At 42.0% G+C, this 15,816-nt stretch overlaps 1 protein-coding gene across 2 annotated transcripts in view; it reads left to right on the top strand.

Annotated features, from left to right (window-relative positions):
* Positions 1–15,816, top strand: part of LOC113037150 (pleckstrin homology domain-containing family G member 1) — a 60,233-nt gene that overhangs the window by 25,504 nt on the left and 18,913 nt on the right. The window contains exons 1-2 of one of the 2 annotated variants that reach the window (XM_026193901.1): positions 1,430–1,894; positions 10,934–11,499. In XM_026193901.1, coding sequence (XP_026049686.1) covers positions 1,885–1,894; positions 10,934–11,499 — 576 coding nt within the window. In that variant the 5' untranslated portion in view covers positions 1,430–1,884. Of the gene's footprint in view, positions 1–1,429; positions 1,895–10,933; positions 11,500–15,816 lie in introns of those variants that run through there. The other variant, XM_026193900.1, reaches the window with a different exon arrangement.

Here is a 15,816-nt window from a genome sequence, read left to right as displayed (position 1 = left end):
GAAAGCTACAAAAATGTAAGGCAGGAAAACGGGAGAAAAAGCTAACCAAACAAGCTGAAACTATTGTGTCCATGTGGAAAACAGCTTGAAGCCCTGACAGAAACGGCAAAGCAGTTCACAGTCGTGCACCAACTGTGCGCTGGATGGAGCAGGCTGTTGGAGATTAACCAATTGGATGTGTACAAGGATATCGACAGAGCCATAAGTAAGGAGATCAACCGATTCTCAGTTTGCAGCCGACTCTGACTTGGTGGTGTGCCTAAACTAACACTATGTTCCTTTTAGATACGGCTGTGTATTAAGCCTCAACACTTGTCATCTAATGATTAATGAGGTTTTAATAGTCTGAAGCAGGATTTACTCTCAATTTTTCACGTGTGTTTCTTGGAGTGTCCCTCTAAATTAGATGAGAGAATGATAAATGTTTAAGTTCCTGGAAGGAAGGGGGTTATTTTCACTTCACAAAAACATTTGTGTATGTCCACAGAAACACAACTCCAGCTTTTATCCTTAACCAAATATTCCAGCATTTTGAAATAGATTTTTATTAAAAACATCCTTTTTCAGCCATTGTGTTAAAGCAACATTAAAAGGATATTCCAGCCATTAAAAATGACAATGCTATACAGTTGAGGAGACTTAATGTGAATGATTAAAATTAATGATATCATTTGCTTTAGCCCCTAATCATTACTCAGTCCAAAAAAAGTCTAAGATCCAAAAGATTTTTTTTTTTTTTTAAGAAGACCCTCCCACCTACTAACTACTACACACCTGCAGTTTGATATGAAGGCTTTCTGTTATACCCAAAACATATTCATCCTAACGATCTTAAAGTTTTAGAAACTTTTTAGAAACTTTAGACTGCTTCACAGCCCGCAGACGACATGATAGAGTGGAAAAGTATAAAATCAAGTTTAACATGGCATCCACTGTCCACATCCTTCCTCTTCTGAGATTTTGTGTTCTCGTTCCCTCCAGCCTTTCTCTAATCTGGGCACAATGAGCCGTGCGGTGGACGAGGAGCTTTTGTCTGAGCCGGCTCGCAGCCTATTGATCAGTCGTAACCCCCTCCCCCCTCCTTGTAACGTGCGTATATGAGTGTGATCTGTGGAGCTGTGCACTAACAACAGCAGTTCAGCTGCCCGCTGAGCGTGATGGACACGCGCGCACACACACAAAAAGGGTGCCGCCTGGCCTACAATGCATTGCGGACCATGCTAAAAGTTTTATTTTGCAGTACAAGTGTAAAAGAACGGGGAGAAATAAAGTAGGGGAAAAGATAAAAGAAGGAAAAGGGGAGAGGAGGCACTTAATGTGGAACTCCCAGCTCCTTATAATTTGCTGCAGGAGAGAGAAAGCAAGGGAGAGGAGGAGTCAGGGGGAGGGGAATACCCAGCGGGGAGGGAGCAGGAGAGCAGAGGCCATTCACTCCGACACACACACACAGACTCTCTCATATGCAGGCACACACATGAACTCTTATAGACACACACATGAACAAAATAGATGCATTGCCACAGAATAGAGGGAGGGAGAGAGGCATTCAGAAGGGCAGGCAGAGATCCTCGGCCAGCTGAACTAGAAGAAAGAAAAGAAAGAACATCAGCCTGAGGAGTGTGTTCAGGAGAAAATCCAACCTCAGTGTTTGTACCTCTGTGTGTTTTAGTGGAGCGGACTGCATGTTGGATCCCTGGAAAAAGATTCACAATGACTGGGAAAAATTTGGAAAACTAGGAGATTAAAAAAAAAAATCCAGACTGTGCTGGGAATACTGTTGGAATAATCTGAATATGTGACTCTTGTTGGAAATCCTTCTTTCATTTCTGAACCCATTTGTCAACTCATTCACTTGCATTTTGTTAAAGGGAGCGCTAAATCAAAATGCCTACTGGTAAGCAGCAGCTCTTTTTTTATTATTCATGTCTAATCTATTCTAAGTCAACTTAAACACATTTCCCAAGAGTTTATCTATTTTATTATTTTATTTATGAAGTGATGGGACTGGATTTTGCATGGGATTTTCACATCTGCACATCTCTTGACGGGAATTAAAACCACGTTCTTGTTGAAGAATATCTGGGTTATGTTTCCATTTGGTGAAATGAAATCTGTGGTGAACATTTGTTTGGTCAGCAAACTCAAAAAGTATAACAGCAGCCCTTTTCAAGTGGCAACTGGTCAAACATCAGACAGCGAGATATGATTACAAGGTATGCTTATACTGGCCTCTGAAGGCTTGCTTGTTTATGCTCTTGGGTCTTTTGCTGGGTGTGTGTAATATTTGTCCACAGCTGACAGCGCTGCGTGAAGTGTATTTGGAGCGTTGGTCTCTTGTCAGCGCTGTTCAGTTAACGCCGTCTTCTGCTTGTTGTCCTCACCTCTGGCTTTGAGTGAAGCATGTTTGTTTTCTCGCAGACGTGTTGAGTTAAACTTCTTGTGATGCTGAGGTGATGGTGCGCACACACACACACAGCCTTTGGTGTTCTTTTACAGTGGTTAGAAATTGTATTTACTTGTTGGCAATTACAAATAGAGATCTGCTGCTGCAGAACATTACAAAACTTTGTGTGTTTATTTACCAAAGTAGATTTTCACCGGTAGCTACATTCAAAGCATCAGTTCAAATCCACATGTAAACTACCTTTTAAATCATTTTCTACTTTGCTTGTATATCCTCATGTCTCTGAAAGCCAACACATGTCTCAGTGTCCTCTGACCCCGGGTGTAGGTTGGACTGAGTGTTGAGATGCCATTCTACAGCCTGTGACCCAAATTAGAGCCTTGAAGACAGCAGTTGGGGGTGAGGCTACAAATGGGCAAAAGGAAGAGGAGGGGGAATAATTACTGTTTAGAGCAAACTCTTTGGTTTAGAGGTGCAGGAGACAATGGACCCCTCCGTCGTCCTCCTTGCACCCTGCTTGTCCAGTCATCTGGTCAGACATCTGCCCCCATCCAATCATGAGCACTTGGCACAAGGCGCTACAGGCACACAGCGGCTGGACGGGTGGAGGTTCGGGGCAATTTAAACAAATGAGATCTCACGGTTCATGTAGAAAGAGATTGAGAACTGATGAATCTTTGCAGAAAGCAGGCTGAAATCCAGCTAGGTCAGAGAATGAGGCTAGTGTGTCACTCTCATAGGGAGTTGAAGGGCGTGTGCGGCAAAGGGTCGCGTGAGTGTCCCAGGAGTGGGTGCGACACTGAGTGTCTGAAAATAGGGATGGGTTGTTGGTGAATGCTTTTCCCACAGCTAAACACCGGTGCTGTCAACTAAAAGCACACTGCACATTCCTCAAGTCCGCAGTGTCGGTAACAGAGAGTCTCGGCTTTTAACTCGCATCTTGTAAACATGGAGATACAATGTGTTAATCTGTGTACATAATGTGTGTAAATGAACCTATGTGTGGTGGCTGTTTTAATCATTTAAAGGGTTTTATGTAATTACGTGAAAGAAGAAGGCATTTGTTTGTAATTATCCTGCCAGCTGTGTGTGTTGACTTTGACTTTAACCATTTTCGTGAGGCCATGAAACCCCAGGGGTCTGCCGAGTCACAGATCGAGTTCAAGCTTCAGGCTTTACCAGCGATAACGTGCAAAGTGATGTTTTAAATCTGGCTGGCGGATGTGCACAGAAACACATTGAAGAAAGAAGGCTTCATTTTCCTCCATCAATCCTCCAAAGTGTCTGCATTATAACACATGTCCTGGTCATTGTTGGTCCATTGGGAAGCTGTTCAGTGGAAACCCCACCCCATGTCTCAAATCCCATCTTTCGCCTCACTCTGTCTCTCCCACCTCTGCAATCCCCCACCCCTTTTCTTCCTCTGCTCTCTACATTTGTTTGACTGCAGTGTGAAATCCAGGCTGACACTTTAAGGTCCTTAGTGTCAGTTGAAATCAAGTCTACGTCTCTATCAGAAACAGAGGTTGACCTTAAGTGGACGCAGCGGAAGATCGGGAACCTCTCCATAGCCTGTAAAAAAGATGAAAGAATTTGGTAGATTGGTTTTAAAATGGAGATAAAATGTGTTGGTTAAAGTGCCACAAAAGGCAGGATTCAACATGGGAGCGAGAGTGGGAAATGGAAAAGAGAAAAAGCAGTGGAGTGGGTGTTTTTCGACCTTTGGCCTCTCTTCTCATCTTTTCTTCCTACTTTCATTCCTCTGGGATCTCTCCTCCTCGTTTCTCACTCTGTTGCAGTCGCACAAGTCTGATTGCTTGACGACTTTACAAAGATGCTGCCAAAGTGAAGACCACTGGGCTGCTTTACTTCCATCTTGCCTTTTACATTCTCGTCACTCATCATAGCATATCCTGGATTTAGTTACGTTTTTAAAGTCCTTGGATACCAGAAAAATGCAACGTCAGCAACAGACTGCATGGCATTGAACTCATTTGCCATCTGGTAGGCTTGGTGAAGAATAAACAAGAACACACACGAACAAACAGCTTTGATTGAAGGCTTTTTGAGATGTGCAAAGTGTGTGGTCAAGTCATGTCTGGTGCGCTCACTCCTGTCTTCAAATTCTGGTTCTTTACAGGTAAATATTTTTCTGGTGAACTTGTACAGATTCATTTTAAACCCTCCCACAGCTCCAACAGTACAATGGTTGGAATATAGTCTTGGCTATACAAGAGGAAAGCTGCATTTATCGGAGTATAAGTGCTCTGAGCGTGAAAGGCAAGTGTTATGAACACATGCGCTCCAAAAGCAAATATGAGCCCCGGTGGTCTGCAGCCATGTGCTATATGCATGCTGGTCAATGTGTATTTTTACATAGTAAAGTATATACTTGCAGAAGCATGGTTTGAGCCTGTAGGAATGTAATGTGCAGCTCATATTTAAACACAGCGAACTTGGCCGACTTATTTTATGAGCTGCCAAACACATTCAAAGCTTCAATGCATAATAGAAGGAGGGAAGAGAAGAATGACAGGAAGGGAGAAAGAAAATGGCCGGAATTAGGAGAGGGGTAGGATAGTTGTGAGAATTTGGTGAAAATGACCTAAATTGGGGGGGAAAGGAGTGAGCAAACAAATGGAAGCAGGAATGATTCAGAGGGTTGGGAGGGGGATGCAGCCTGAGCTTATTGATATGCCCAGTCTCTCCATGCTGTCATGCTGCAAATGACCATGTTGATGCCTTTTTATCTGTGTTAATCTTTAACCTTTGAATCATCCTCATAAAGCAGGTGGCTTGGAGCATTTTCTTGAGGGTTGTGAAGTGGCTGTCTTTGCTTGTAATGAGTTTTGGCTCAAGTTGGCTCTAAGGAAGGTGGTTTGATCGGGATACTTTTTGTCAGGAAAGAGGAAAGGGATGAATGCTACAAAGCTACTACAAACCTTAATTTGTTTTCAAAACCGTATTCTGTTTTTGGTGAATTTATTTTTGACTTTTCAGAAGTTTAGTTCATTTTCTAAAGAAGTCCGTTTGTACTTTCTGCCTCTGCATTCCCATAAGGGTCTCATTTGTTGAAATATTGCTGCGGACTTGCATGCAGAAATAAATTTGTGAACATCTGTGTGTGTGCATAAACAGATCTTTGTGCACATGTGGCCTAATTCACAGCATACCTGCCTTTTTTTTTTTTTTTTTTTTTTTTTTTTTTTTTGGCACTTTGTTTCCCCTCCTACGTGAGTCCCCCTCTCACTCTGTAAGATTGCTTTAACTCACACCAAACCAAGCTAGCCATACCAAGTGGGTATTTTCCATATGTCCAGTTTTTTGTTTAAAAAAAAAAATCCCCTCTTTCGTATTCACATGCCTGTGTTTTATTGCTGAGGGATCCTCCCTGGAAGTAGCATGGCGGCTTTGTTTCTGGAATCCCCAAACTGCTGCGCTCAGTTAACTACTCGTGTACAAACCCAGTGATTAGGGATACCACTTAACTTAAAATAAACAATGTGAATTGTTTTTCACTCCAGAATCTGAAGATGACATAATACTTTCAACTTGTTTACCCCTTGGAGGTTCACATGTCCTTTACAAAGCACTCACATAGCTGTTTGTGCCTGCTGAGCTACTTGTAAGGATCCTGAGGGCCATAAAGAGAGAAGGTTGCTAACAGCTGTTTACTGACCTCTCCAGAACAAAGAACACTTCAGGTGACCATAAAGTGTGTTACTGAAGTTGAGTGCCGCATGAGTCATTAAACCTAGCTGGACTGGTAGTGAGGCTTGTCTGGCTAACTTTGTAAATGGAGCAAAACTGGCGCTGTGGCGGGTTGTCATGAGCATGTGAATACACTCTGTGTTTTGATGTGTGCTAGTGGCAGTCTTGTGAATGTGATTGATTCCACAAATTTGGATTTTAAATGGTCTTAATGCACGTTAATGAGGAGAAGTGGTGTTGACTCCTTTATACTTTGGAGTAAAGTGTTTTTGACCACTTCAGTGCATTTTACAAAGTAGACAACAGGCAGTTATGCTATCCAGATTTACATCTTCCTCAGTATTGCTTGTTAAAAATAATTATTGAGACTGTTTAGTTAGTTATATGGTTGCTTGCCATAAAATATTTAACAGATATGTAAAAGTAGATTTTATGTTCTATGAAACAATGAGTTAGTGAAGTTTACCTGATCTTCAAGAGCAGAACCGATTAAGAAAGGCTCTTCTTTGTTTCGCTTCTGACTTCCAAGTTACTGACTTGGTTCCCTCTCCATTGTTGTCATTGTTTTGGTCTCACAGAGTCATACTTATCCATAACATAAGCTGCTTTTTGCATGCGCTGCTACACGCAGACATATTATGTCAAATTCAGTTCATTCTGTCCTGCAGAAACTGAAAAGAAACGGAGAGACTGAGATGGTCCATTTCCCAAGTTTCTGCAGGGTTGAGGTGGAGATTGACCATGAAAAACTATTTTCATGGTCAGTAATTTCTGATAAGTTTAATAGTTTATATGGGGCTCATTCACCACTAAATTGCATGTGAAGAAAAAAATGTAAATAAAATCCAGATGAACGGGATTGTTTTTAATCATTTTATAATACCACCATTGCATTCTTTAAACAGTAAAACACAAAATGCGACTCATTGTTTTTTACCACTGTTTCTTTTTACTGTGTCTGCACAGTTTTCGGTCTGCTTCCTTTTAGTTGTTGCTGTCTGCCTTACAGATGGGTGTGATGGTCAACATATTAAGAATAGCTGAATTGTAAAGCACCCCTCAGCTTCTTGTGCCAGGGTGCTTTACAAAGTTTAAATGAAAGCCAGAGATTGAAGCCAGGTTGCTCCGGCACTCACTGACTCTCTCTCCCTCTGCTCTGGCAGGAAACTTGGCCCTCACACACTAGCCTAATCCTCATATGCACAGACATTTGACACACACACAGAGGAGACACAGTCCCAACCTGCATGCTTAGGACCATAATTAGAGATCATTTACAAGGATCAAGTTGAACATAATCTGGACAGGAGGTAACTAAAGACTGGCCATCATTGGTGTGTGTGTGTGTGTGTGTGTGTGTGTGTGTGTGTGTGTGTGTGTGTGTGTGTGTGTGTGTGTGTGTGTGTGTGTGTGTGTGTGTGTGTGTGTGTGTGTGTGTGTGTGTGCCATTTCACCCAGGAAACGGACAGGGTGTGCCCCAAACATGAAGCTGGGAGGTGGTAAGGAGGGGTTGGGCAAACACACGATGGGGCAATCTTCTCTGTGATGTTTGGGTTTCACTCCAAGCTTGGCTTCTCTGTATTTGCTCTCTTTGTATGTTTGCGCATGAGCGTGCGTCTGTGTGTATGGGTGTAGGTTGCACGTGTGCGCACACTGCCTGACCATATCTAGCTGCAATGGCTGGTGTAAGGACCATTAAGTTATGAGCTTAGTTAGTCTTATCTTTGGAGTGATAAACCTAATGCATTTTGTGTGAAACATGCACACACATTATAGATACACATACATTAGCAGCTGTGATAAGAAACGATGTATCACAGATTTGTCAAAGTGCAAAGAAAACTGTCTGTTACCTATTAATGGCGAGATGTGTTATACAACCCTTTGGCCATTGTGTATGGTAACTTGAAAGCAGGGCGCTGTTTATAAAAAAGCCAAGGCCCTTTGGTTTTTCTGTGAATTGTTTTTGCCCAGCAAATTCTTTTTCTACTATCTGATGTTTTCGTTAGGGGGGGGGGGAGTCAGGTTTGGCACTGCAGAAATTTGCATGGACACACATGCACAGGGAATCTGTTCCAAACTTGTCTGAGGGAAGTGCAGTTTCATGCTCCTTCAGTTTTTGGGCGCTCCAGATCCTTCCTGTTTTTCTTGGCACACTAGCGGAGCAAAATTAAAAGTAGAGAAAGATATGATGGAGCTCATTAGATCTCATTGTTGGGTTTTTTTGAGAGGTGGATTTAGAAAACTGACTTGACAGCGTGAGGAAACATATGGCTGATAATATCGCACGGCTTAAGTGATTTTTCTGACTTAAAGCTCTTGTTTGTATCTGTTAATAAAGGATCAGATAAACGTGTCACGGGAAAGGTGTGTCGCAAGCATTATGAGACATTATCAGCAGACCTTGCAGTCCCTACAGCTTCACAGGACTCTGTAAGCAAATGTGCTTATTCAGTTGCATTTCCAGGTAAATTCTGACGAACTTTCAGTCCCAGGAATTTTTTATTTTTTTTTCCTTTCAAGGAACTGAAAGATTCCTTCAGACCTGTATGGGGGGTAAGGTCTGTACACAATGTTGGACGTCTGAAACTTTCGGTGACAGATGATCACACTTCCCATTTGATGTGTGTTTGAAAATCTGAAAGGCAGAAACATTAATTTGCTCCCAATTAGAGATCATTATAAAGAGATGACGGATGATATATTCTGAAGCGGATCATAGCTAGGCTATCTCTTTTATTTCCATCCATGCCCAATGTATTTCTTGCAGAGTGTGTGTTATCTAATTCTTGCTAAATGAAACTGACTTTTAGCTCTAAATTTTAGAGCTAAAAGTCCCCACAGAACTGGATGGCTTTCAGAAGTGCGTACAGACCTTTATCTTGCAAATGGAAAATGTGTCCAAAAAATCTGAACCTTGATCCAGTAAAGTTACATACAGGTTCAGTATTGATGTTATAAAAGCTGCTCCAGTGTGATCTTCTTATCACGGGACCAGTCTGACTAGTGTGCAGCCACCAAAGGGGGAAAAAAAAGCTGTCGCTGTAACTAAAAGCGTCCGAGGTACCTGTGTGAAAGGTGAGAGAGCGGGTTTTTACCAGGATTCTTTGAGCTTGTTCTCAGGTTCACGTTTCATGTTTTTGAACCTGAACCTGTGATCTCTGAGCCTTTGAAGTGAGATGGGCTTAGGGTGAGTAGGTGCTACTGGCAGCAAGCGAGCTACGCTGTCCTGAACGGCGCTGGATATCATTGTTGCCACAACATGGCAGCTGCCGGTTCACTGGTGCTTCTAGCTTTGATGGTGTCAAACCCCCACAGAGCTGTTATAAGGCTCTTGCACGTTCTTCCCTTTGCTTCATCACATTTGTTCTCGGTTGTTGCCATCAAAGCCTTTCTGTGAAGCAAGACCTTGGAAACTTGGAAGGCTTCTGTCTGATACGCTGCATTTGTGGTTTCACTTCAGCTGCCCTGACTGTGGGGCCTTGGGAGCTGGTAATCATATCTTTAACGCAAACACAAGGTCTTGAGCCAGTTTGGCATGTGCTGGATGCCAAGTAGACTCCTGTAGGTACACGCAAACACACAAACTTGTCTGCCTTGGAAATAGGGGTTTCATTCATAACTGTAAGTGGCGTGCTTTCAGCATTACACTGGTAATCTTTTTGTATTCTTGCAAAAATGTCTACTCACACAAACATAAAATCCTCGTCTATGCAAATAAATAAGAATTCAAAGGGTTGTGTTTCCTGTGGTTGTGTATGTTTTCTCATCTGGAATTGGAATTACTGTCAGCTCCTTGTGAGTCAAAGCATTTCTTTGGATACAAGTGGGGGCAAATCTGTGAAGGTTGGTGATGGGTGGTCAGTTGGCCCGTGGTCAGTAGGAATGTAAGGAATCGGGATGCTAAACGGAGACTGTGAAGAGTATAAAAGTCGTAGTGTTAAGTGTTTAAAGAGGGCAGCACAGCCTTTCAACTGAGTGAATATAATCAGAATTTTAGTGTAGGTCAGCGATTGAGTTTTTTTCCCCATGAATATTAATTTAGACAGTTTTTTTGAACTTCTTCTGTATAGTGTCTATTATGTCCATCCTTGCGGCTTAAAGTTTCCGATTGGGATTCTTCTTTTAAAATCTTTGTCCGAAAAGAGGACGTTGTATGCTGGAAAGAAGTGAAGACCACAGAGTGTGCTATCTTGGTTTATGAAAATAAAATCTGATTATTTTGTGTGACTTATGCTGGGGCATGTTGTACGACCTGTTCAATGCTGTGGCTGTGTTACCATAGATTACTTAAGACGGATGATGATACACAAATGAGGACGTGCAGTTTTGAACTGTATTATTAAACACCAAGACAAAGTACAGTGGTTTATGTAATGTATGTCTAGCTTTTACATCTCTGGTTCTCTTCTGTCCAGGGTAAATAGAAAGTCACCCAAAATGTAATTTCGATCAGGCATTCAACCCATTTGCACCACAATCTTTGGCCAACTCACTGACAATGCAATGCCATAAAACTTAAACCATGGCATTTTCAGTATTTTTTTCTAACCAGACTCCATGGAGCCCTCAGCAGTCTTCCAAGTCAGGGGCTTGATTGTAATAAATGAGGAAGTGTGTGAGTGTGTGTACGATCTACTGTTGTTGTCCTTCTTTTTCTTTTGGGGGCATCATCATCATTATTATTATTATTATTATTATTATTAGTATTATTATGGCAAAGCCAATATCTAGGACATGAACACAGAGCAATATGAATGTAATCTTAGCACTGGTGAATTAATGAGAATCTCTTCCTTTGCTTGATTTTCCTTCCAGACGATTACAGCTACCTACCTGATGCATTGCCTCCTGTTCCTGAGGTCCCGGACACCGGGTCAGTCCTGAGCTCCGTTGACATCCCAGCTCGCTGCCTCCGCAACCCAGCCTTCCGCCACGCTTCTTCTCGCTACTGCTCCGCCCTCAGCATGGACTCCTCTCCCGACAGCGCCGAAAGGCCCATCAGCTACAGCTCCACATCCTCCTCTGCCTCCTCCAGGGACAGTCACTGCTCGTTGGGCAGCCGCACAACTCTTGTCGCTGCCCCGCACTGTAACCCCATGACCGCAGACCGGGACTCTGGGGCGATTCGGTTGGAGCTGGTCCCTGCGAGGCAACTGGAATGCAGAGAGGAAGATGACAGAAATGATGGAGCAACGGACACAGGGACAGGGCAAGGAAGATACAGCAGTGGACAGACTCCAACTGAAAATTCAGAGCCTGAGCTGAGCCCAGAAGGAGGGGAGCGGGCGAAACAGGGACCAAGAACATATGTGGACCGGGTGGTGCAGGAAATACTGGACACAGAGAGAACCTACGTACAGGACCTACGTAGCATTGTAGAGGTAAGGGACTAGAATTCCAAATAATATATAACTTGGCTACACAACATGACATGTGAAGGAAATTGGAAACAGAAGGATCCTGCACATGCACAGAAACTTCAAAGCTTCAGAGTATTAGCATATTTGGCAGAACATCAAACAAAGAGAGAGATGTGGAAAAAAGTTAGAAAGACTACAACTATTTTTTTTTTGGGGGGGGGGGGGGGGGTGGCAAGTTATTGGTGTGTCTTACTAAAATATATATCAATTATATATAAAATGATTATTATTAGATAGTTTTTACCGATTTCTCCCTTTTCAGACATGTTCAAGCTTACTGTTGCTCAAGGTGGCGAGGTAATTTATGTCTCTGGTCTCAAACCAAGGGATCCAGCCACCTTAATGGATTATAAAGGCGATCTCAGGGGTCCTGAAATGAATAAAGCCAAATAAAGGACAAATTTTATGTAGTTTTACTTAAAAAAACACATTTTTAAGATGTATTTTTGGCGTTGTTAGACTTATTTTTGATAGGAGAGTAGAGAGAGAATAACAGCAAAGCAGAGAATAGGGAATTGAGTGAAAGAAGTGCCTCCTGACACAGGCAATCATTAAGTGGATGTCAGTCCAGTGACTGCCTGACCCTGATCTCTTCAGGAAGGCTTTAAATTGCCAGATAATACATATTTAATGCACGTGACGCATACTGCTTGGTGCCTTCTGGAAAACTTTAATGCAATAAGGTCACCAGCCAGAGTTTGGGCGAGTTACATGACACCAGCGCCTTTTGTGCTGCACACAGAGGCACACACATACTGTATGCACACACACTCGAGCTAATGCACTCGTTTGTGTGTGTGTCTGTGTGTTTGGCTGGCTTTGAACTGCAAGGATACACCTTGCCTGTAGTCAGTATCTGAGTGGCTTTGTTAAGGATTGGGTGTAGAGCTTTTTATCAAAGGTTGCTCTCTTTGGCCTCTCCTGCCTTTTGGTTTCTGTATTCAGCTCTATGTAAAACTAAAAAATTCACTGTGTTGAATGTATGTGGTGCATGTTGTATCCTGCAGCTTTATTATAAAGTGGTGGCTTGCAATCTTCATCCACTTTTTCCCACATTGTCCGCCCTTGGCGAGCTGTCGATTCATAGGCCAAAGTGTCTGTGCATGTGTTTGTATGTCTAGGTTGTGTTATTTTGGCTTTGGAGTGCACAATGGATCCATCATCACGCATATTTTTTTTTTTTTTTTTTTTTTTTTGTGATATGTGTTTTTGGTGTTTCACTCCTGATATTCCACCCTCTCCGACTCCTCCTCCTCCTATCAGAGGTGAGGAAATGGGATAGAGGGTGAAAATAGGAAAAGGGATTTAGCTCCAAGATAACAGTATCCTAAGTAGGTTAAGAAAACACTGAACAGGGCTTAGAAGCTGCACTTAATAACCCTCTACTGCTTCTACTACTGCAGCCCGCCGATTGCCATCAGTGGATCAGACCACCCAGCACTCAACCACACTTGCATTTCAAGAAAGCTAATTTGTCACTAGCACTTTGGAAAAGACACATGCATTCAGCCTTACTTTACCTTTTTAATGACTGTTTCAATGAGTGCATCGGGGATGGATTGCACTGATTGTATATGTGTGAAAAGGGCTTTTAACATCACAGTTAACCTACAGTGAAGAGAAAAGCACAGCTAGCAGCCACCACAAGCACAGCAACAGCTCATCAGTATTCAGCACTGTCCTGCATCATTAGCCATCTTGCATTTCAATAATCCAATGCTGCTGTAGGAGGGTGTGACGGCCTTAACACAAATATTTACCCAGACTCCCCTGGGCTCAACTGTGTTTCATCTTTCTGCAACTTTGCAGGCTTCTTTTTTTTTTTTTCTTCTTTTTTTTTTTTTTTTTAAATGCTCCTTAAGTGTTGTTAAATTGGTGAATATGATGTTTGTTTGCATGAGCCTAAATCCTCATTAGCCAACAATGTCACGATCCGGAAATGATCCGGGAACATCCCTTTTCTGTCGTTTGCCCTCATCAGTGTCTGGAGAAACGGTTTCCCACTGAAGGGCAGAAGGACAACTTTGGTTTTTTTTTTTGCGTGTGATTGTGGAAAAGGAGTGTGTGCTTGAGGAGATTAATGGTTAACACAATAAAGTTATTAAGCTTGCACATGTGAAGCCTGATGCTTAGCAGGAAGTGAACCCTCAGGTGTGTGTCTGTGAACGCTTCCCGTTGTTGAGCCTGCAGAGGCTTTGGCTGAGTGTGATGAGTGAGCGGGTCAGGCCAGGTCAGATCTTTGACCCTGTGGCTAATAAACTATCAGTTTACACATTACTGCCAACATCAACAAAATCTTAACATGACCTCTTTATGTGACCTTAGACATAATCACCGCCTTCCCTTTTAAGCACGATTTCTTTCTGTATCTCAAATCCTTGCCCTAAAACGTTGCCTTAAAGCTCTTGCAAAAACTCGTACACTCTTTACATCCAGATCATTTTTCCAGTTGTTTCTGTTTTTCTATGCCTTTGCCTAACCAAACACAGTTTAATGGATTGCAGCTCAGACTTGAGCTAGTTAAACTAATAATGAATAAATGCATAAAACAATACTTGGAACAGAAACTCTTAGCAACCGACTGCAAATTAGGCCGACGGGAGAGAACATTAAAAAAACAAAAAACCAACCTCTCCCTCCCTGTCTTTGGTCTCTTAAAAACACACAAGTATTGTCTGCACTGAAATGGCGAGTTGTGTTTGTGCATGTCGAAGGCAGCCTGGCGCTTTTCTCAGTGTTGTAAGATTTTCCCAGTTTCAGACAGTAATGTGGTTTAAAAGCACTTTTTCTATTTCTATGTGCTCGTAGCTTGAAGGGACAGTTCACCCCAAAAACAAGTTAATATATTTTTCCCCTTCAATTCAATCTATATTGTTTTAGCGGCCTTCTTTGAGATGTTGTTTGTAGAAATGTCTGCCATCTCCTGGATTTAATGGAGACGGATTAAACTGTTACTCAAAGCACCAAAGAAAATAAATAAAATGAAATGCGTGTCTTTTGCCCAACAGCCAAAGGAAACATGGAGCACCATTAAAGATTAAATCCTGTAACTCAGTCACAAGCAAGAGGCTCTTTTAGATTCATTTTGTGTTTTTCAAATACATTTTTTCTCGAATTTGGAGATGTCATTTCACTGTATACAAAAGAAGACACCTTGCCAAAGCTGGGCAGGTCAAAAGGAAAATGCATAAATTTGATTTGGGGTTGAACTGTCGCTTTTCTAGATGAAATCTTTTGTGTTTATTTGCACTGCACTTCTCAGTAACTGCAGCAGTGTTGTGTTGGTTTTTAGTTGCCTGCAGAATGGGCAAGATCAGTTGATCTATTTGTTCTGTTCTTTTGAAATGTATAAAAAGCAGTGAAAAGTCCCCGTGCAAAACACACAGCTCCATTCAATGCTGCTGCTCCCAGCTACCGGTCGCCGCTCACCTTTCTCTTTCTTTCTTCAGGCCAGATGGATATCTGGCAGTGCTGTTGTTTAATAGCAGTCATATGAGCACTCATCACTAATGTCACTGATGGAGGCGGTGATAAGCGCCACAGAGTTAAAGCTTCCTGAGGCGACTTTTTTTTTTTTTTTTTTTTTATGTTTTAAAACTGTTCTTCCCAGCAACAGCCAGACAGTTTCATGGCTACAAGCTGTTGACCTGCTTTATCCTCTTATCAAAGTGTTGACACGAATCAGCAACAGAGGAAATTGGCTTTTAGTTGAACATAGTACACCAGGGTTAAGTGTTTTTACTATATTACTGCAGTTTAAATTGTTTAAAAGTAAGTTTTCTGTTTTGTTTTCTTGTTTTTTGGATTATGGCATTAAAAAAACTGATTATGAAGAACCCCCAGTTTACCCATCACTCATTGGCTCATAACGGTGTGCCTTTATTCTGCAAAAGTAACATAGTTCATAAAATCTTTCCTAAACATATTTTTTGATAACCTAAGAATGATATTTAAAAACAAATCAGATTCGTTTCAGTCATGGATTTAATATTGGTTTTCCTAGCAGGTGTAGTTGTTCCCCAACAACCCTTTTTATTTATTTATTTTTTTGGAAAGGCTTCTTAAAATGATGAAACAAAACCTATAACTTATAAGATCCACTCTAAAGATAAAGATCAGAGAGTCTGAGTGTGTCTGGATGTTGTCAGTATGATTCTGTTTCCAGAGTCAGCCGTCCAGGGGAGGTTGAAAGCTTCCGGTGTCTGCAAGAGTTTATGTGGGTGGGCTGCTGTATGTGTGCCGAGGCTGGTCCCAATCAAGACGCCAACCTCCTAACAG

The sequence above is a fragment of the Astatotilapia calliptera genome, chromosome 15 (genome assembly GCF_900246225.1).
Source record: "Astatotilapia calliptera chromosome 15, fAstCal1.2, whole genome shotgun sequence".
Lineage (NCBI taxonomy): Eukaryota > Metazoa > Chordata > Actinopteri > Cichliformes > Cichlidae > Astatotilapia > Astatotilapia calliptera.
The sequence above is the reverse complement of the archived record's forward strand: the minus strand, read 5'-3'. Positions and strand labels throughout refer to the sequence as shown.